The following is a 22,508-nucleotide window of genomic DNA, read 5'->3' as shown; positions in this document are numbered from 1 at the left end:
CTGCCTGCGCCTCCACCTCCTCCTCTTCATCCTCTCTCTGAACTGCTTTCTCTATGGTTGCCCTCACTCTTCTCTCAAGGCACCTCAGCAATTCATAGGCCATGCCAGGCTGCCCATCTCATCCGGGTCCTTTGGTGGCATAGCCGCAGTACTAACGAGAGCGGCGGCGGCGATGGGCAGAGGGGAGGCCCCAGGCAGAGACACTCAGTTTGGCGGCTGCGAGGAGGATGGTGGCGGAAGGGCCCGAGGCTCCCACCAGCCCTGGCGGGGAGCGGCTCCTGGGGGCCGAGGCTGGTGAGAGGGGGGCGGGGCGGGCAGCCAAGCAACAGTTGGAGCCTCCCTCCTCCCTGACCGGCAGGGAGGGAGGGGGAGGAGCTGCTTCCTTTGAAACCCAGGAAACTTAAGGGACATCCATCAATAAGGGACAGCAGCGGGACATGGTGCTGGGATAAGGCACTGTCCCTCCAAATAAGGGACACTTGACAGCTATGAGTGGGAGGGAGTTCTGTAGGTTAACTACGAGCTGCATGAAGAAGTCCTTGCTTTTATCAAAAGCATAAGTTGTTTGTTATACAATGCACCAGGAGTTGCCAAAAGAGTGGCACACACTAATTACGGCAACCTTTTCTATTTGCTACCTAATGCTCTTTTCGAGCCTAATTTCAGCAGCGGGGAAAGGCAGGGTAGTGGATGCCATGGGTACCAGTGAAGGCTTCTGCAGGAAAATCTCTGCCCATGGGCAACATCTCCATAACCCCTGGGCCAAAGGGGAAAGGCTCCAGAAAACCGAACCACCGTCATTCAAAACTATGTACAAAAGTTGAATTTAGTATATACCAAATAAACTTAAGTGTTGGAATTCAATGAATTATAGTCCATTAAGTTTCAGAAGCGGAACAACAGGTGTACCACCATCTTGAGTTTGATGGGAAGGTGGGCTTAAATAAAGCAAAATGTGTAAAAAAAAAAGAAGTCCTTGCTTTTATCAGCCCTGAACCTCAACTTCATCCGATGTTCACGAGCTCTTGCATTACAACACAGAGAAAAACTTTTCTCTAGCCACGTTCCTCATGCCACACATACCGTATATTTCGCTCTATAGGTAAAGGTAAAGGTACCCCTGCCCGTACGGGCCAGTCTTGACAGACTCTAGGGTTGTGCGCTCATCTCACTCTAGAGGCCGGGAGCCAGCGCTGTCCGCAGACACTTCCGGGTCACGTGGCCAGCGTGACAAGCTGCATCTGGCGAGCCAGAGCCGCACACGGAACGCCATTTACCTTCCCGCTATAAAGCGGTCCCTATTTATCTACTTGCACTTTGACGTGCTTTCGAACTGCTAGGTGGGCAGGAGCAGGGACCGAACAACGGGAGCTCACCCCGCCGCGGGGATTCGAACCGCCGACCATACGATTGGCAAGTCCTAGGCGCTGAGGTTTTACCCACAGTGCCACCCACGTCCCTATTTCGCTCTATAGGACGCACTTTTCCCCCTCCAAAAATTAAGGGGGAATGTGTGTGTGTCCTATGGAGCAAATGCAGGCTCCTTGGCTTCAGCGATAGCCGCATGAAGCCTCCAAAGCGCAGAGGGAGCGCTCCCTCCGTGCTCCGGAGGCTTCGCTTTGCTTTTCACTCTCCAGGCTTCAGGGATAGCCGCCTGAAGGCTTCGGAGTGCAGCGGGAACTCGCACTGTGCTCCGAAGGCTTCAGGTTCCTTTTGCTGAAGCCGGGAGAGCAAGACTCTCCTGGCTTCAGCAGAGAGGGAGAGCTGCGCAGTGCCCCTTCAGCGAAGCGGGAGGAGAAATGGAAGGGGCTCCGTTTCTCCTGCCGCTTCGCTGAAGGGGCGCTGAGCAGAGAGGGGGAGAATTTTTCCCCTCTGTTCTCCCCCTCCTATGGTCCGGTGCATCCTATAGAGCGAAAAATACGGTAATTTTACAATCGACTATCCTGCGGCCCCTTCCTCGCTTTTTCTCCAGACTAAAAACCCTCAAACCCTGCAGCTTTTGCAATGGCTCCATCCCCTCGATCATTTTGGGCGCCCTTTCCCGAAGCTTTCCCAACCCTACCATATCATTTTGCAGGTGAGGTGGCCACGATCCCCAGCATCACCACCCCAGTAGCCTCTTGGGCACCTCTTTCCCCATTTTTTTTTTGGGGGGGAGGGCCTTGCCCCCACAGATTCCCAAAACACAAAACCCTTCTTGTGTCAGGTTCTCCCCACAACTCCCAACTGCACCCAAATTTCGGTTCCTTCCCAGAAATGGTGAACATCCGCCACCCTCGGAAGCTGGAACTCTGGTGGACATTCTGTGACATCACAGCAGCCCAGCCAATGGCTTCGCTGCAGCGTACCTGGGCCTCCGCAATGCCCAGCTCAATCCCTTCCAGACTTTTATAGACGAGGTCGTGCTTTTCCTCCAGCAACTCCAGCGCCTGCATGTCCACGGCCTCCGCATCCGCCTCCACGGCCTCCTCTCTCTCGTCCAGGAGCTGCCTGTCCCTCAGCAAAGCCTCTTGCAGCCGGTGATGGATGCTCTTGTTCTCGCTGCGCAGAGCCTCCAGCCCTTTCATCACCTGCCGCGTGTGGACAATGATGTCGTCGGCCGTCATCCTCTCCGATTGGTTGTCGCCAATCTCCACCAGGACCGACATGGCGGGGTCAAGTCAGCCGGGAAGGAGAGGGGAAGAGGAGCCCAGAGGTGGTGTCTCTGCGCTTTGGGCGATGCTCAGCTTCTGGAAAAAGAAAAAATAGGTGCTGGGGTCAAGGCCCGACTTGCGGCTTTCGAGAACGTAGCTTCTCCTCCGATCCCAGCAGTGAGGGCTGCTCAGCACTCTGCACAGACTCAGAAACCCAGCCAAGTGGGCAGGGTATAAGTCATAATACAGTGGTACCTTGGGTTACATGCGCTTCAGGTTACAGACTTCGCTAACCCAGAAATATTACCTCGGGTTAAGAACTTTGCTGCAGGATGAGAAAAGAAATCGTGCTTCGGCGGCGCGGTGGCAGCAGGAGGCCCCATAAGCTAAAGTGGTGCTTCAGGTTAAGAACAGTTTCAGGTTAAGAACGGACCTCTGGAACGGATTAAGTTCTTAACCCGAGGTACCACTGTAGATCTGAAGGAGCATCTCCGTCCAGCGCCGAGGGCCTTCTGGTGGTTCCCTCACTGCGAGAAGCCAAGTTACAGGGAACCAGGCAGAGGGCCTTCTCAGTGGTGGCACCCGCCCTGTGGAACGCCCTCCCACCAGATGTCAAAGAGACAAACAACTACCAGACATTCAGAAGACATCTGAAGGCAGCCCTATTCAGGGAAGCTTTTAATGTTTGATGGATTACTGTACAAATAGTACCTCAGATTAAGAACTTTGCTTCAGGACGAGAACAGAAATTGAGTGGTGGTGGCATGGCAGCAGCAGGAGGCCCCATTAGCTAAAGTGATGCTTCAGGTTAAGAACAGTTTCAGGTTAAGAACGGACCTCTGGAACGAATTACCGTAAGTACTTAACCCAAGGTACCACTGTAATCATAACAAATTTTATTTATACCCCGCGCTCCCCAGCCGAGACCGGGCTCAGGGCGGCTAACACCAGGTATAAAAACAATTGATTAAAATACAACTTAAAAACAAGATTAAAATACAACATTAAAACGCAGCCTCATTTCAGTAGAAACTCAAATCAAAAACTTTTTGGGGATGAAAACATCAAGTCTTCACCAAGGCCCACTATCCAGACTGGTCCTACGTGGGCCAGAAAAAAGCCAGGGAAGTCCCCAAATAGGAGTTCCATCACAGGAGGAAAGAGGAAAGAGGGGAAGGGGATCAAGTTGATTCCAAGCCAAAGGCCAGTAATAAAATTATCATTCCAAGCCCAGCTCTCTATTTTCTCTGGATCCACTAAGGCAGAATCCATCGCTTATTTCATTTTTATTCAACAGGATTTATATATTGCATAAATCATCCCTTAAACAGTTCGCACGTTGGAATATAAAATGTTCATCGTTATTATAAGATTTAATGCTAAAAAGCAAATTAAGCTAAAAATGATCAATATATGATTTCGGTTAAAAAATATACGCTACCAATTAAAACTCTAAAACTCTAAAGGAAAAACCGGGAGCGGGGACCAGATTTTTGCCATGCTTTTTATTAAAAGAACCCAAATTCAGAAATGTGGAGGGGAGGAAAATTAACACCTGCAATATTTTCTGGCACTGGATGCAAGTTTGCTCTAAGTTTGGGATTTAGCAATACAAAGTAAAAACCCCACCCGAAAAAAGGTTGGTGATCTCACCAGCCAGACAGAGATAAACTGTAGCAGCCAAGCTGAACTTAGTCCAAGGTTTGGCGGACCCTCACGGGAGATGGTTTGCCCGGCTCCCTTCTCACCCCTTGGGAAGGTTTCGCCCTGGCAGCTTCCCTTCGTCACCTCGGCTCTCGCCAGAACAGGTCCCGCCAGCGGACGCGCCCGCCAGAACAAGCCGGGGCGCGTTTGCTGGCAGAGAGTTCTCTGCCTCCGTGCAAAAAACACGAAGCGAGTGCTTAAGAAGGCGAGAAAACACGCCGGATCATCGACCCAGGGCAGCTTTTCCCAGCTAGAGATATTCCAGATGTTTTGGACTACAACAGAACATATGAGGAGATTGCTGGATCAGGCCAAAGAGGGAACCATCTGGTGCAGCATCCTCTTCTCAAAGGAGCCGACTAGATGCCCATTATGGGAAACCTGCAAGCAGGATTCGAACACAGAGCCCTCTCCTTCTGGTTTTCAGAGGTTTTGCTGCCTCCAACTGTAGAGAGTGGAGCTAATAGCCATCGATAGCAGCCCTCTCCTCCTCTATTAATTGTCAAATCCTTTTTTAAAGCCTTGCAAGTTGGTGGCCATCCATGCCTCCAGTGGGAGGGAGTTCCATAGGCTAACTAGGCAGTGCAGGAAGAAGGACTTTCTTTTCCCCAACTGAATCTTCAGTCAGCTTCCCTGGCTGCCCACGAGTCGTGAGGGAGGAGGATAACTTTTCTCTAGGCAATTTCTCTATGCCATGCCTTATCTTATAAGCTGACTTAATGTGTACAACATTAAGAACATACCGTAATTTACGCAGCCCAGTAACAAAATAATCGTCATAATAGTCCCCCACCCCAGTTTTAACAGGCCATAGATTATTTAACATCTCAAGACCCCTGGGTAAAGAGGACTGCTTTCGCCTGGCGCCTGAAGACACGGAATGAAGGCTCCAGGCAAGCCTCTCTGGGGAGAGCCTTCCACAGACAGGGAGCCACCACTAATAAGGCCCCGCTTTTGTGTTGGCGCCCTCCGAACCTCTCATGAAGGACCTCAGATGATGACTGAAAGGCCCTGGTCAATTTGTATGAGGAGAGGCGGTCCTTAAGGTATTGAGGTCCTGAGCGCTGTGTAAGGCTTCATAGGTCAACACCAGCACTTTAAATTGGGCCTGGACACTAACTGGAAGGCTTGGGAGAGCTCCAGTCTGCAGACACACCTCTCCCTTCCATCAGATCTAGGCTCCAAGACTCTGCCCCAACTGCTACACTAGCTTTTCCCATCCTTGGGTCCTTAGAGGTTGCTAGACTACAACTCCCATCATTCCCATCCAGCATGGCAATCGTCAGGGATGATGGGAGTTGTAGTCCAACAGCCCCTGGGGGACGTCGATTCAAGCCCAACAATTTTCTAGGTGTTGTTCTACCTGGAAAGGAGAAGCAGAGGCCTATTGGGTAGGACTAAAGGCCTCTTCGGACGCAGGTGGTGCTGTGGGTAAAACCTCAGTGTCTAGGACTTGCCGATCGCAGGGTCAGCGGTTCAAATCCCCGCGGCAGGGTGCGCTCCCGTTGCTCGGTCCCAGCGCCTGCCAACCTAGCAGTTCGAAAGCACCCCCGGGTGCAAGTAGATAAATAGGGACCGCTTACTGGCGGGAAGGTAAATGGTGTTTCTGTGTGCTGCGCTGGCTCGCCAGATGCAGCTTGTCACGCTGGCCACGTGACCCGGAAGTGTCTCCGGACAGCGCTGGCCCCCGGCCTCTTGAGTGAGATGGGCGCACAACCCCAGAGTCTGTCAAGACTGGCCCGTATGGGCAGGGGTACCTTTACCTTTTAAAGGCCTCTTCAGGGTGGCATCCTGTTTCTGGAGAGCAACCAACCCCACCTTCCTGGGAAGCCCAAAAGCAGCCAGGCCCTCTCCGGTTTAGAACGCACACTCGCCTAGGGCGACTCGGAAGCTTTTCTAGGCAACCCAACTGGGAACCTTTCTTGAGGCAGGACAAAAAGTGACTCTCCTATCCCTCCATCCTGAATAAGACAAACGATGAATGCCAGCCCATCTGGGTCCATCAGTTTCACGAAGTTTTGCAGAGCGGGTGGCGCTGTGGGTTAAACCACTGAGCCTAGGGCTTGCCGATCAGAAGGTCGGTGGTTTGAATCCCCGCGACGGGGTGAGCTCCCGTTGCTCGGTCCCAGCTCCTGCCAAGCTAGCAGTTCAAAAGCACATCGAAGTGCAAGTAGATAAGCGGGAAGGTAAACGGCGTTTCCGTGCGCTGCTCTGGTTCTCCAGAAGCGGCTTAGTCATGCTGGCCACATGACCTGGAAGCTGTACGCCGGCTCCCTCGGCCAGTAAAGCGAGATGAGCGCCGCAACACCAGAGGCGGCCACAACTGGACCTAAAGGTCAGGGTTTCTTTTTATATAATATATATATAATTTTATTAGTTTTTAACATATCATTTTCAACAGTACAGTGGTACCTCGGGTTAAGTACTTAATTCGTTCCAGAGGTCCGTTCTTAACCTGAAACTGTTCTTAACCTGAAGCACCACTTTAGCTAATGGGGCCTCCCGCTGCTGCCGTGCCGCCGCCACGCGATTTCTGTCCTCATCCTGAAGCAAAGTTCTTAACCTGAGGTAATATTTCTGGGTTAGTGGAGTCTGTAACCTGAATTATAAGTAACCCGAGGTACCACTGTAGATAAATAGGTACCACTCCGGCGGGAAGGTAAATGGCGTTTCTATGCGCTGCTCTGGTTCGCCAGAAGCGGCTTAGTCCTGCTGGCCACATGACCCGGAAGCTGTACGCTGGCTCCCTCGGCCAATAAAGCGAGATGAGCGCCGCAACCCCAGAGTCGGCCACGACTGGACCTCTAATGGTCAGGGGTCCCTTTACCTTTACACACATTGCACCCAGGGAGCCAGAGGTCCCTCAGCTCCAAGTCCTGAGAAGAATGAATGCAGGCTGGCTTGCAATGCGCAAAGAGAAGGCCGGGATCTGGCGCATGGATTGTGTGCAGCGCAGCCTCGCCTGTGCATGGTCCAAGACTCTGGGGGAGCCACTCCTACCTGCTTTTGTCAACTCGCTTTGAAATATCACACACACACACACCCAGCATCCTCCTGGATTGCTTGTGCAATGGGATGGGCTCAGTTTGCAAGCAATATGTCTGCCCCGGCCAGGGAGTGGTGCTTGCATGGAAATGCAGGGATGATGACCTCAAGCCTTACAACAGCCTCCCCCGACCTGGCACCCCCCCACTCTGACATTTCAGACTACAACTCCCACCAGCTCCAGCCAGCACCTGACGGGAACTGTAGTCCGAAACATCCGAGGGCCTCCTGGAAGTTGCTGACTCTCAGCCAGAGGTTCGAGACCCACCTCGGCACACTTTCAAAAACAACATTTTATTTTGATTATTGATTCCAATTTATTTACACACCCACCCACCCTTTACAACAAGGTCCCTGGGCTGGGTTACAGCAACCACAGCCCTAACATAAATAAAAAAAACAAAACAGTTTGAAACAAGCTAAAATGGCAGAACTAAAGGTGGGAATTAGCTGCGAGGAACTAATTCCCTGGGAATTAGCTCCCAGGAACGAAAGGGCGCTGACTTCTGACGAGAGGCGCTCAAGTCTTGCCAGATCAGGAGGCGCTTCCCAGCCTACTTTCCTCCTTTTATTCATGAAGTCGCCTTGCAGCGCTTCGAGTACTTCGTCGTAAACAAGAAAAAAAGATTAATTTTTTCTTAAACCCACAAACCGTCAACAGTGGGAGGAGCACCAAGCTTCAGAACAAAAGTCCGGCGGGGAGAAAGAGGGTCTTTTATTTTCTCCTTACCTGGCTCAGAAGGAGGGAGAAGGACGCGCTTTGGGAGGGGGGGGGGGTAGAATCCAGCCCCCTTTTATTCTGTCCCTCCTGGAAGAAAAGCGCCCGCAGCTGGCGCGCAAGGCGGGTGGGGCAGCTGGAAAGCGACGCTGCAAGATCCCTGGATCTGCCTCCAATGCAAGCTGGGTTTTTTTTTGGGGGGGGGGAGCTTAGATCTGCGCCCCACTGGAGAAAAGAGCCCCCCGGGTCATGCTCTGGTGGGGAGGGGGTGGGCGTCCGAGCCGGAGACTGCGAGGAAGGCGAGTTGCAGGATGGCGAGGCGCCGCTTGCAAGAAGAGCCGAGGATGGCGAGGGAGGCGCGTCGCCAGCTGCGCGCCCCGATCCGCGCACCTGCCCGCCGGAGCAGCTTCGGCCTCGCCCCTCCCGGCCTCCCCGGCGGCTCCTCCCCGCCCCGCTGGGCCGGCTCACCTGCCTGCTCCGCCTCGCGCAGCGCCGGCCCCCGGGGCTCCCCCATCCGGCCCCGGCGCGCCTCTGCTGCTTCTCCTTCTTTTGCGCGCCCAGGGCGCGGCAGGCAGGCAGGGCATCGCTGGGCTGCGCAGAAAGCGGACGGGGCCAGCCGGTCCTGGGCAGCAGCTGGAGCCCAGCTCGCGGTGGGTGGGTGGCTCGGAGATGGCGAGGTCCTGGGGCCGATGGGAGTTGTAGTGCAGCACATCTGGCGGGCCGCTGGGAGTGGTAGTGAGATGCGCCACCGGCGGCAGCGGGTCCCGGGAGGAGCGAGCCCAGGGGCGTTCTGCATGCGGAGCAGGTGTCCGAGGAAGGAGCAGAGGGCAAGATGAGGTGCAGGCAGAACTAAGCCCGTGCAAACGACTCCCTTTGTAATAATAATAATAATAATAATAATAATAATAATAATAATAATAATAAACAATTATTATTTGTACCCCGCCCATCTGGCTGGGTTTCCCCAGCCCCCAGCCACTCTGGGCGGCTTCCAACAAAGACCCAAAATACACGAAATACATGCGCATCTTCCCATTGCTCATCAAACCAGGGCAATGGGCTCCCAGGGCAATAATTAAGGAAAAATATCTTCCCAGCCTTGACTTGAGGAGGCTTCTTTCCTGGGGCTGCATTCACTATGCTGGGGTGGCAATCAGATTTCCAGGGTCTTGGTTTGTTATTTATTTATTGCCTGTATATTCTACTTTATTATTATTATTATTATTATTATTATTATTATTATTATTAATGATAATTTGTTATTTATACCCCGCCCATCTGGCTGAGTTTCTCCAGCCACACTGGGCAGCTCCCAACAGAATGTTAAAATACAATAACCTAATAAACATTAAAAATGTCCCTAAACAGGGCTGCCTTCAGATGTCTTCTAAAAGTCTGGTAGTTGTTTATCTCTTTGACATCTGATGGGAGGGCGTTCCACAGGGCGGGAGCCACTACCAGGAAAGCCCCTCTCTGCCTGGTTCCCTGTAAGTTAGCTTCTCGCAGCGAGGGAACTGCCAGAAGGCCCTCGGAGCTGGACCTCAGTGTCCAGGCAGAATGATGGGGGTGGAGACACTCCTTCAGGTATACTGGACCGAGGCTGTTTAGGGCTTTAGAGGTCAGGATTCGAACACGGGAGCACTCTCCCATCCTGTGGCTTCCAGTAACTGCTGTTCAGAAGCATTGCTGCCTCCAGTTGCGGAGGCAGAGCAGAGCCGTCGTAGCCAGTAGCCATCACAGAATTATTTAATTTCTGTGTTGGAAGGGTCTCCCAGAGGTCATCTATTCCAACCCCCTGCAATGCAGGCCTCTCCTCCATGAATTTGCCTGAGGGGAGAGACTTCGTCAGGCAAGGCCTCCTTCCACCTGCCTTGCTCCCCCCTCTAGTCTCTGCTTCTCGATTTGTATTTTGCTATTTGATGTACTGTGGCTTGTCGTTGTGTTGTTTATTGCAGTTTAGAAATTATTTATTGTAAAGAGTGAATCTCTGTTTAACTTTTATATGCTGATATTATTATTCTATGCTGTTCTAATGATTGTTGGATGTTTCTTTCTTTCAATGTTGGTTGCTTCAATTTATGTTTTATTATCACATTTTTGTATTGCATTAGATGGTTGTAAGATGTACATTTCTTGTTTCTCCAGCTTGTAAACCGCCTGGAGTATTATAAGATAGAAAGACAGTATACAAATTAAAAATGATGATGATGACTCTCTTTGGAAGCCAAGTTGGTGGCCGTCATTGCCTCTGGTGGCAGAGAGTTCCATAGTCTTACTATGTGAAGAAGTCCTTTCTTTTATCGGCCTTCCATCACGGATGCTTTAGCTGAGATTCCTGCATTGCAGGGGGTTGGTCTAGATGACTCTAGGGGTCCCTTCTGACTCTACAAATCCTATAATGCTATGATTCCTGAATCTGTCTGCCCAACAGTTCTAGTATTAAGAGAGGGGGGCGGGGACTCTTTCCACTTTCTCCATGTCCGGCATCATTTTATAAACTTCTGTCGTGTCACCTCTCAGATTTCCTCTAAACTAAAAAGGACCAAACACCATAAGCTTGCCTCCTAGGGGAATGGCTCCATTCCCTGGATCGTTTTAGCTGCCCTTTTTGGAACATTTTTAACTCTGCAATATCCTTTCTGAGCCGAGGCATAAATAAATAAGCACACAGATATACTATGCAGCTTCTTGGGAGAAAAGCAATGACAAACCTAGACAGCATCTTAAAAAGTAGAGACATCACCTTGCCAACAAAGGTCCGTATAGTTAAAGCCATGGTTTTCCCAGTAGTGATATATGGAAGTGAGAGCTGGACCATAAAGAAGGCTGATCGCCAAAGAATGGATGCTTTTGAATCTGGTGCTGGAGGAGACCCTTGAGAGTCCCATGGACTGCAAGAAGATCAAACCAATCCATTCTGAAGGAAATCAGCCCTGAGTGCTCACTGGAAGGACAGATCGTGAAGCTGAGGCTCCAAGACTTTGGCCACCTCAGGAGAAGAGAAGACTCCCTGGAGAAGACCCTGATGTTGGGAAAGATGGAGGGCACAAGGAGAAGGGGACGACAGAGGACGAGATGGTGGGACAGTGTTCTCGAAGCTACCAGCATGAGTTTGACCAAACTGCGGGAGGCAGTGGAAGACAGGAGTGCTCTGGTCCAGGAGGGTCACAAAGAGTCGGACATGACTAAACAACAACATACTATGCAGCTAGCATCAGAGAACAGGCCTGCCATTTCTGCATGGTGCTTAGTACAGTGGTACCTCGGGTTACATACGCTTCAGGTTGCAGACGCTTCAGGTTACAGACGCTTCAGGTTACAGACTCCGCTAACCCAGAAATATTAAGAACTTGCTTCAGGATGAGTACAGAAATCGTGCTCCAGTGGCTCGGCAGCAGCGGGAGGCCCCATTAGCTAAAGTGGTGCTTCAGGTTAAGAACAGGTTCAGGTTAAGAACAGACCTCCAGAACGAATTATGTTCTTAACCCAAGGTACCACTGTAGTGGCACAAGGGACCTTGATGGGGCAGGGTTTGTCAGTCCAACCCCTGCGCAGTCTCATCAGGGCTGGCCTTAAGCCAATTGGAACAACCGGGCCAAATTGGACCCTGCAGGCTGCTCCTAAAGGGGCAATCCAGATGGATTTTATTTATATCTCTAAGATTCTGCAGGTTTTGGCTGTGAACTGAGACCCCACAAAAAAAAAAAAATAATAATAATAATTGGGCCCCAGAGTTTCAAATTGGGCCCCTGAGTCTCATAGTTGCTGGGCCCGAGTTGCCCTTCCCTCGCATGAAGTCTTGGGTTTGCAATTTTGGGAAAGGGGACTCCCCACTGGGGTGGGGGGGCTGCCCCCCCAGATTTAGAGGCTCTGGAATCCTGCCTACTTAGCCTATACAGTCATACCTTGGGTTACAGACGCTTCAGGTTGCACGTTTTCGGGTTGCGCACCGCGCCAAACCCGGAACTACCGGAACAGGTTACTTCCGGGTTTCGGCGCTCGTGCATGCGTAAAAACACAAAATCACACTTTGCACATGCGCAGAAGCGCTGAATTGCAACCCGCGCATCTGCAGACACGGGTTGCAAATGCTGCAGATTGTGAACGTGCCTCCCACATGGATCATGTTCGCAACCTGAGCGTCCACTGTATACATAAATCCGGCACTGCTCCCCCCCTTCTGCCCTACTGACTGAGCAAGGCATTGTGGGAATCCCTGTGGGGGGAGAAGAAGAATCAACGCCCATTTCTGTGACTGGTGTTGAGTTTGCCCCACCACGTGCCGCCACCCTCTGCCTTCCGGGCCCCTTCTGCTCAATCTCTCCACAACTGCAGTCCCTGTTGGCACCGCAGACGTCACTGGGGAGGAAGAAAGGCTGCCCCCGGTGCCAGGCTGGGGAGCCACTCCCTGCCCCCGGAGGCCAGAAGCGAAGGCGGGCGGCTGACATCACAGCGCTGGCAGGGCAAGAGAGGGGCAGACTCAGCGGGAGATCTGAAGAAGCTCCGCAGGGTGGAGTCCCTGGCAGAAGGTGCAGCTGGCGAGGGGCCTGGGGGCCCTTCAGGGACTGCCTCTCTCCCTTCTGCTTTGCAGTCTGGACTTTCAGATGCATCTCCTTCACCCAGAGCAGAATTTTATTATTTTAAAATGTACTTTTATTAAAGATTTTCTTAGTTTACAAATGTATGTGCAATGTCTCTCTCTCTCTTTTTCTCTCCAAGTAACATTTTTTACAGATCAGTTTCATTTCTTGAGACATTTGGAAGAAGAAGGGGAAAGGGGGTGAGATGGGTGGGGTCGGGTGGTGATGTTTCTATTTTACTTACTATATGTGGGGTTTGGTGTCAGCGTTGCTTATGCAGGTTCTCTGCTGTTCGCTTGTGTTCCTTTGGTGGTGAGAGAGGTTGGGGTTGGCCTAGGGTGTGGCTGTTCATTTGTGGTTGGCTGTGGTGATCTTTGTTTTCGTGTGTGAGTGGGGTGGGTGGGTGTTTTGGATCAGGTTAGCCACACTGATTTGTATGCCGTTGGTGGATTTTTGTCGTTGTCTTGTTGGGCTGTGTGTGTGATAAAGGGGAGCCATACCGGGGTGAAGGCGTCTTCTTCTATTTCTCCCCATGTCAGTTTCAGTTCATTGGTTAATTTTTCTAGTAGGGCTGTTTCCCATACTATTTGGCACCATTGGTCCATGCTTACTCCTGACAGTTCTCTCCAATGTCTGGTTATGGTGTTTCTGGCTGCTGAAAGTAGGTGGGTTATCAGTTCTTTGTGTTGTAAATGGGCATTGTTGTCTTGGAAGATGTTTAGTAGGGCCAATTCTGGGGTGGTTTTAATACTTGCTTAGTTGATTTACATATTTCTTGTATGGCTGCTGTCCAGAATAGTTGGATTTTGGGGGCACTCCCACCACATGTGGAGGTATGTGCCTGTGGAGGTGCACCCTCTCCAGCATTTTGGTGAGGTTCCTGGGCATATTAGCGCTAGTTTTCACTCAGAACAGAATTAAACTGTGGAACTCCCTCCTGCAGGAGGCAGTGATGGCCATGAAATAAAAAAATTAAGGTCTTATATATATAATAAATGTTCATAAATGTACCAAGCAAACACATACATAAATATACAGTATAAACCACATGTCTGAAGCAGCACAGGAAAACAGCCCTGGAACCATTGTGACTCCCAAACTTACTAAATGTTTGCTCTACAAGGTGAAAGGAAAATGGAAAAGCCTCCTGTGATGGCCTGGGATTCCGAGTCTGAGAGCGATCTGGAGGAATCCCAGCCGGCACAGGAGTCCCCGCCTCCAGGGCCGGCTGAACTGGGGCAAGGCCTAGATGCTGAGGAAACTCAAGAGCAGGCACCAGGTGAAACCATTCTGGCCCCAGAGGTGCTGGAAGACTCAGTGGCTACAGGTGAGCATTCCCCGGGGCCCAGTAACCCTTCGGCCTCTCCTGAACTGCAGAGGCTTAGGGCAGAGAGGCGAAGGGAACTGGTGTCTCCCAGGAGGAGTGCTCGCCTTAAGGCCAAGAGAGGCGGGGCTTCTGGGGGCCGGGACCGCCCCCGGCCTTAGAAGAAGATAAAGGTCAGGCAGCCCGGTCCCAGGTTGCGGGAGCAACGTCGTTGTGGAGTACCTGCTTTACCCAGTCCTTGATCTGCACTCCCAGTGTGCCTGTACCTCGCCCGGCTTCCTGTTTCTGACTCTCCGGTGTTCCTGTTCCTCGCCTGGACTCCTGCTTCTGCCCTACCAGTGTTCCTGTTCCTCGCCTGGACTCCTGCTTCTGCCCTACCATCGTTCCTGTTACCCCGCCCGGCTCCCTGTCTCGGACCTCGCGTCTCATCTAGTGATCGTCTACCCTGCTAGAGACTCTGGACTGATCTTGGGCTACGGTAATAGTACCTTATCCCCCCTGGGACCAGCACAGTTTGCTCCCGCCACACCCGCACTCCCCCTTCGTTGGGGTGCGTTCGGGAAGAGGCCATGGCTGACCAGGCAGCGGCGCTGGTGGCATTGGCCCAGGAGAACCAGGCCTTGACCCACACCGTTCAGCAGCTAAACGATGTGGTTGCGGCGCTTCAGCAGCGGTTGGATGCCTTTCCAGATCCTGGGGCTGATGCCCCAGCTCCAGGCAAGTACCCAGTGGCCTTGCCAGAGAAATTTGATGGGACCCTGGCCAGTTTTCCCATGTTCTTCGCCCAGGCCAAGTTGTATATTCAGGGGCGAGCCCGGAACTTCCCTGACGACCGCACCAAGGTGCACTTTCTGATCAGTTTGTTAAAGGACCAGGCGGCCAAGTAGGCTTTGCCACTGCTCCGGCAAGACTCTCCTTTGCTAACGGACTATGTGGGATTTTGTAACCACTTAGAGACTGTGTTTGGCAACCCTCTGAAGGAGAGCCAAGCCAATCGGGCGATTCGTCAGTTGAGACAGGACAAGTCCACAGCCGCCGCCTACACCACAGAATTTCGGCTGTTGGCACAAGACTTGTCTTGGAATGACTCTGCACTACGGGACCAGTATCTTGAGGGACTGTCGGACGAGATACTGGACCAGTTGGCCATGATGGATCGTCCCACCACGCTGGACGCCCTCATTCAGCGGAGCCTGCAGATAGACGATCGGTTGGAGGACCGTCGCCAGGCCCGGGACCACCAGCACTCCCGGCTCCTGGCGCCAGTCCTTCCCAGCAGGTCCACGCCCACAGCCGAGTTGCCAGTCGAGCCAACGCAGCTCGGGGCTGCGCGACCTCGCCTCTCCCCCTCGGAGAAGACGCGGCGTCGGGAGGGAAACCTGTGTCTTTACTGCGGTAGGAGTGGACATTACGCCCGTTCCTGTCCCAAGAAGATGCCAGTCGCAGGGAAACCGCCAACCTCGGTAGCCGAAGGCCCTAGCAACACGGGGTCCCAATCCATGCAAGAGGGGCCCTCACCAGTGGAATTGCGACATCTCATGGTTCCAGTGCGTCTCTAACCTCCAGGTGGGCCCTGGATTCTTACCCACGCTCTGGTAGATTCGGGGGCAACCCGCTCCTATATGGACGCTGCCTTTGCCGCTCATCATCAGGTGCCACTTCAGAACAAGCCAGAACTGGTACAGGTGGAGGCAATTGACGGACGGCTCCTGCGTTCAGGTGCCGTCACTCGGGAGACCCAGCCCTTGGTCCTGTGTCTCCAGCAGCACCGGGAGGTGCGAACTTTGGACATTGCCTCCATGCCCCGGTTCCCCCTGGTGCTTGGAATGGACTGGTTGGAGGCTCACAATGTTCAGATTGACTGGGTTAATCGGACTGTGCACTTCCCAGACCCATGTCCCCATGCTCTGTCCGAGATGCTAGCGGCTGCACCCACTGAGGAGGCAGTACCCACGCTCCCAGCCGTGTACCGGGACTACCAAGACGTGTTCGAGGAACGGGGGGCAGACCAGCTGCCGCCGCATCGGTCTTTTGACTGCGGCATAGACCTCCAGCCCGGAGCGCCCCTGCCGGTGAGTCGCTTATACTCTCTAACAGAGCCTGAGCGCGAAGCTTTGCAGGACTTCCTGCGCAAGAACCTGGAGCGTGGGTTCATTAGGCCTTCTACCTCGCCCACCGCTGCGCCAGTACTCTTCGTTAAGAAGAAATGTGGGGAGCTTCGTCTTTGCCATGATTACCGGGCCCTGAACAAAATTACCATCCCGGACCGGTACCCCTTGCCCCTTATTTCAGAGTTGCTGGAGCGGGTGCAAGGGGCGCAGATGTTCACCAAGCTTGACCTCCGGGGGGCCTACAATTTAATTAGGATCCGAGCCGGGGATGAGTGGAAGACAGCATTCGGGACCCAGTACGGGCAGTTCGAATACCTGGTTATGCCCTTCGGATTGTGCAACGCGCCCGCTGTGTTCCAACGGTACATTAACCACGTGTTCCAGGACTTGCTAGACAAGTACGTGGTGGTGTACTTGGATGACATTTTGATTTTCTCCCGTGACCCGGCTCGCCACGAGGGCCATGTCCGGACCGTGTTGCAGCGCTTGCGGGAGCACCGCCTGTATGCGAAGCTCAGCAAGTGCGAGTTCCATCAGCAGACAGTGGACTTTCTTGGTCACTGACTCTCTCCAGATGGGGTGCAGATGGATCCTGGGAAGGTGGCAGCGGTTCGGGAATGGGCGGCACCTCGGAACCGCAAGGACCTACAGCGTTTCCTGGGGTTCGCCAACTATTACCGGACCTTCATTGCAGGTTATGCTCGTCGCACAACGCCATTGACCCGGCTACTGCGCCCCAAGACACCGTTTTCCTGGGACAGCGAGGCAGAGGAGGCGTTTCAGGGGTTGAAGGCCTGTTTCCAGAGAGCGCCGATCTTACAACATCCTGATCCCTCTCGACCTTTTGTGGTAGAGACCGACGCCTCCAGTACGGCTCTCGGTGCCGTCTTGTCTCAGCAGTACGGACCTGATGTGCCACTCTTACCCTGCGCCTTTTATTCCCGCCAGCTCCTGCCAGCGGAGCGTAACTATACTGTATGGGAGCGGGAACTACTGGCCATCAAGGTGGCTTTTGAGGTCTGGCGCCACCATCTTGAGGGGGCACGATACCCGGTGGAGGTGAGAACTGACCACCGGAACCTGGAGTACCTCCAGACCACCCGCAAGCTGAACCAAAGGCAGATCCGGTGGGCGTTGTTCTTTTCCCGGTTCCAGTTTCGGATCCGCTACATCCCTAGCTCCCAAAACCAGAAGGCGGATGCCCTGTCCCGGAAACCTGAAGACAATGCAGACACGGTACAGCAGGCAGTACCCACCATGATCCTACCACCGGCTGCATTCCTGGCCACCCAGGAGGCTGAGCCACTGCAGGCTTGGGTGCGGGAACAGCAGCAGGTCGACGCTTGGGCCCAGGAACGACTCCGGGAACTGGCCGAAGGATCATGCCCTCAGTATCCGGGGCTGGTCTTGCATCAGGGCCTTCTGCTGCACCACGGTCGCCTGTACATCCCGCCAGGGCCACTGCGGGCTGAGGTTCTCCGGATGACCCATGATGCTCCAGCAGCGGGGCACTTTGGGCGGTATCGGACCACCCATCTGGTAAGCCGTGAGTTTTGGTGGCCCCGTCTGAAGGCTGACGTGGCTCGCTACGTCGCTGGTTGTGATGTCTGCCGGCGGGCCAAGGGCCCTACCGGGCGACCCCCCAGCCTGCTTCAGCCATTGCCAGTTCCACCACGTCCTTGGCACACGGTTTCACTGGACTTTGTAGTGGACTTACCCCCGTCTCGTGGCTGTACCTGCCTTCTAGTTTTCTCCGACCATTTCACTAAGATGGTGCACTGTGCCCCCTGCCCATCTGTACCCACAGCCAAGGACACCGCTCAGCTGTACCTTCAGCATGTCTTCCGCCTGCATGGCCTACCTGAGCGTATGGTGTCCGACCGGGGCGTTCAGTTCACATCCCGGTTCTGGCGAGCTTTGCACCAGACCCTCGGGACAGAGGTCTGTCTCTCGTCAGCCTACCACCCACAGACCGATGGCCAGACGGAACGGGCGAACGCAGTGCTGGAGCAGTACCTCCGGTGTTATTGCAGCTACCAGCAGGATGACTGGGTCGACCACCTAGCATTGGCGGAGTTCGCCTACAACAACGCGGTGAATGCGTCCACCCAGCAGACCCCGTTCCAGGCCAGTTATGGGTATCATCCACGGCTGTTTCCGGATGTGCTGCCAGCATCCGCGGTTCCTGCGGTGACGGAGTGGCTTCAGGAGCTCCAGTCCCAGCAACAGCTCTTGATGGAACAACTGCGTCAGGCCAAGGAGGCGTACAAGGCCCAGGCCGACCGCCACCGCCAGGTGTGGCCGGAACTCCACGTCGGTGACCTGGTATGGCTCTCCACTCGCCACCTCCACCCCTCTCGACCTTTGTGGAAGCTGGACGCCCGTTTCACCGGCCCGTTTCCTATCGTGGACCAGGTCTCGCCTGTAGCATTCCGTCTCCAGTTGCCTGCAACTCTGAAGGTTCACCCGGTCTTCCACAGGTCCCTTCTGAGTCCAGTGGCCCCACCTGACGAGTTCCACCCGAACCGTCCCAGACCGCAGCCAGTTATAGTTCGGGGGGAACCTGAGTATGAGGTTGAACGCATTCTGGACTCTCGATTCCGCAAGGGGAAGCTGCAGTACCTCATAGACTGGAAGGGGTATGGGCCAGAGGACCGTTCCTGGGAACCAGCGGCCAACGTCCACGCGGCTGCCTGCATCCGAGAGTTTCATGCGGCGTACCCCGGCAAGCCGGGTCCGGACCCTCAAGTGAGGGGGGGGCCTGGGAGGGGGGATGGTGTGATGGCCTGGGATTCCGAGTCTGAGAGCGATCCGGAGGAATCCCAGCCGGCACAGGAGTCCCCGCCTCCAGGGCCGGCTGAACTGGGGCAAGGCCTAGATGCTGAGGAAACTCAAGAGCAGGCACCAGGTGAAACCATTCTGGCCCCAGAGGTGCTGGAAGACTCAGTGGCTACAGGTGAGCCTTCCCCGGGGCCCAGTAACCCTTCGGCCTCTCCTGAACTGCAGAGGCTTAGGGCAGAGAGGCGAAGGGAACTGGTGTCTCCCAGGAGGAGTGCTCGCCTTAAGGCCAAGAGAGGCGGGGCTTCTGGGGGCCGGGACCGCCCCCGGCCTTAGAAGAAGATAAAGGTCAGGCAGCCCAGTCCCAGGTTGCGGGAGCAACGTCGTTGTGGAGTACCTGCTTTACCCAGTCCTTGATCTGCACTCCCAGTGTGCCTGTACCTCGCCCGGCTTCCTGTTTCTGACTCTCCGGTGTTCCTGTTCCTCGCCTGGACTCCTGCTTCTGCCCTACCAGTGTTCCTGTTCCTCGCCTGGACTCCTGCTTCTGCCCTACCATCGTTCCTGTTACCCCGCCCGGCTCCCTGTCTCAGACCTCGCGTCTCATCTAGTGATCGTCTACCCTGCTAGAGACTCTGGACTGATCTTGGGCTACGGTAATAGTACCTTATCCCCCCTGGGACCAGCACACCTCCCCATTGTCTTTTCCTTCACAAATCCTGTCTTAAGGGTATGTCTGTGTATGAATAGGGTGAGCCTGTGACCTGGCTCAGGAACTATGCATTTATCATTACAAAAGACTGGCCAGGCTCCCCAGGGTATCCAATCAAGTAAGCATTAACAGGTGATCTGCCAGACAGGAGATAAACAATGCACTCAGATTTCTGCTGTAGACCGCTCTTTCTGTTATGTAGGTATGAACTAAGTACAGTGGTACCTCAGGTTACATACACTTCATGTTACATATGCTTCAGGTTACAGACTCCGCTAACCCAGAAATAGTGCTTCAGGTTAAGAACTTTGCTTCAGGATAAGAACAGAAATCGTGCTCCAGCGGCGCAGCAGCAGCAGGAGACCCCATTAGCTAAAGTGGTGCTTCAGGTTAAGAACAGTTTCAGGTTAAGAACGGGCCTCTGGAACGAATTAAGTACGTAACCAGAGGTATCACTGTATTTATCATTACAAAAGACTGGCTCCCCAGGGTATCCAATCAAGTGAGCATTAACAGGTAACTTGCCAGATAGGAGGTAAACAACGCACTCAGATTTCTGTTGTAGACCGCCCTTTCTGTGATGTAGGTATGATGTGTCTGGGGATGGTCTTGGACTCCAAGGTGGGCAATTTAAAGTGTCTCTATAAGGGCGGGCACACCTGGGTTCTGGGTCATCCTCCTTTCCTGCGTGTGAGGGGAGCACCCTGTTGCAACAGTTCAGTAAAGATCAGGCTTACGAGCTGCTTTGCTTCTCAATATTCTCTGGTTGACCTCTGCTTTTTTCCTCCGACCGATGGAGAACCTACAAAGGACTCTATAAGGGCTCTTGTGTCCCCCATAAGGGAATAAGGGCAGATTTTTGTTTATTATAGCAGCCACCAACCTAGATGCCTTTAAGAGAGGATTAATGGAGAAGAAGCTACTAGCTCTGCTCTGCCAACATGTTCAGAAAAATAATAGGAGGGGGGAGTTCTCCTGTGCTTGTTACAGAAATGACGGGGGGGGGGCATATCTTTAAAGTTGTTACAGTGTTAGAGATATTATACCTAAATGTATCCTTTCGGCTTGACAGTTCAGGGAAGATACAGTTCCTAGCTTTATAAATTTGTAGAAAATCCATACTTCAACCGACTCTCCTCATTCCAACGCTGTTTTAACCCTTAAAGAAAGGTGGATTCCTTCCATGAAGCAAAAAGCAGGAAGTCACGTAGGCATCCCGCCATAATTCCCCAAGCGTGAGAGCACAGATACGCCCCCCCAAGGGAGTGACCAAGGGGGCAACACTGGACATCCACAGAGGCAGTTGAGCAAGGCTGGTGTTCTGAAAGCCCATCTCCAGACCAGTCCTGAGGGCAAGGAGATGTCAAGAGTTTTATTGTTCTTTCAGTGATGGGTACTTAAGAGGCTATGGTTTTCCCAGTAGTGGTGGATAGAAGTGAGAGCTGGACCATAAAGAAGGCTGATTGCAGAAGAACGGATGCTTTTGAATTCTGGTGCTGGAGGAGACTCTGGAGAGTCCCATGGACTGCAAGAAGATCAAAGCTCTCCATTCTGAAGGAAATCAGCCCTGAGTGCTCACTGGAAGGAGAGATCCTGAAGCTGAGGCTCCAAGACTTTGGCCACCTCATGAGAAGAGAAGACTCCCTGGAAAAGACCCTGATGTTGGGAAAGATGGAGGGCCCAAGGAGAAGGGGACGACGGAGGACGAGATGGTGGGACAGTGTTCTCAAAGCTACCAGCCTGAGTTTGACCAAACTGCGGGAGACAGTGGAAGACAGGAGGGCCTGGCGTGCTCTGGCCCAGGGGTCATGAAGAGTCGGACATGACCAAACGACAACACTTAAGAGGTGTTGGGAAAGGTGTCTGATCAAGTGACCTAATGTTGAACTTGTGTAACCCTTGTCTACTGCTCGCCATCTGTGACATGCTGGTGATGTAGTGATGATGTATCATTGATGCTGCTCAAAGTGTATTCTGGGGGAAAGAGGGAAGTTTTGAAAGAGGATGTCACCCAGTGTTCAGAGTTCTTACTCCCGTGGGGACCTGTCACGCAACGATAAAGATCGTGGTCAACTGACTGCTATTTTGCTCCAAATTACTTGGCTGGAACTTCCTTCTTTTACTGACCACGTAAGACCTGCGGGGGACTTGCACCCCGATGAGCTGGGCTGTTGAGTAGGCTCTCACCCCGGAATTTTTCCCATAACATGCTCAAATCCTGCTTGCTTGGGGGATTTCCCGCAGGAATCTGGTTGGCCACTGTGAGAACAGGAGGCGGGACTAGATGGGTCCCTCTCTGGCCTGATGCAGCAGTCAGGCTCTTCTTACGTTCTTGTGGAACCTCCAAATCCAGTGGCAGTCTATCCAGATTCCTAGGTTCTTTGGGGGTATTTGGCCACTGTGAGAACTAGATTGGCCCCCTTTGGCCTGATCCAGCAGACTGTGCTGGGCCCAGGGGTAACCCATGAAACACGGTCCAGGACCGGTCCAGAATCCGAAGGTTCTGCTGGGAGTCAGTCTGAGAGGGCCAAGGCAGGACATGAGGCAGGAAACCAGGAAAGGACAGGTACAGGATCTCAGGCAGGATCTAGCATACAGCAATCTTGCTCCCGCAACCTGGGACAGGGTCCAACAACCTTTTATCTTTGTTGGTCCTGATTCCCTGGCGACTCACCTCCCTGTTTCGCCCGAAGGCGAGCACTCCTCCTGCAAGTACTCAGGTCTCTCCTTCTCTCAGACCTCAGTCTCTGCAGCTCGGGAGACGTCGGTGGGTGACTAGACCCAGGGGCCGCCTCAGCCTCCCCTGACCCAACCAGTAGTGGAGCAGCTATAAGTGATGGCCCAGCTGAAGGCAACGAGGTCATCCCCACATCTGGAGCCAGGGCAGGATCATGCCCCGGACTCGG

At 53.3% G+C, this 22,508-nt stretch overlaps 1 protein-coding gene across 2 annotated transcripts in view; it reads right to left on the bottom strand.

The window, feature by feature from the left end:
- Positions 1-8,772, bottom strand: part of KLC3 (kinesin light chain 3) — a 30,450-nt gene extending 21,678 nt beyond the window's left edge. The window contains exons 1-2 of one of the 2 annotated variants that reach the window (XM_028741925.2): positions 8,569-8,772; positions 2,349-2,729 (exon numbers count right to left, since the gene is read on the bottom strand). In XM_028741925.2, coding sequence (XP_028597758.2) covers positions 2,349-2,648 — 300 coding nt within the window. In that variant the 5' untranslated portion in view covers positions 2,649-2,729; positions 8,569-8,772. The other variant, XM_028741924.2, reaches the window with a different exon arrangement.
- Positions 8,773-22,508: the final 13,736 nt, after the last annotated feature.

Source organism: Podarcis muralis, chromosome 7 (genome assembly GCF_964188315.1).
Source record: "Podarcis muralis chromosome 7, rPodMur119.hap1.1, whole genome shotgun sequence".
Taxonomy (NCBI): Eukaryota; Metazoa; Chordata; class Lepidosauria; order Squamata; family Lacertidae; genus Podarcis; species Podarcis muralis.
Note: the sequence above shows the minus strand (reverse complement) of the source record. Positions and strands in the feature narration are given on the sequence as shown.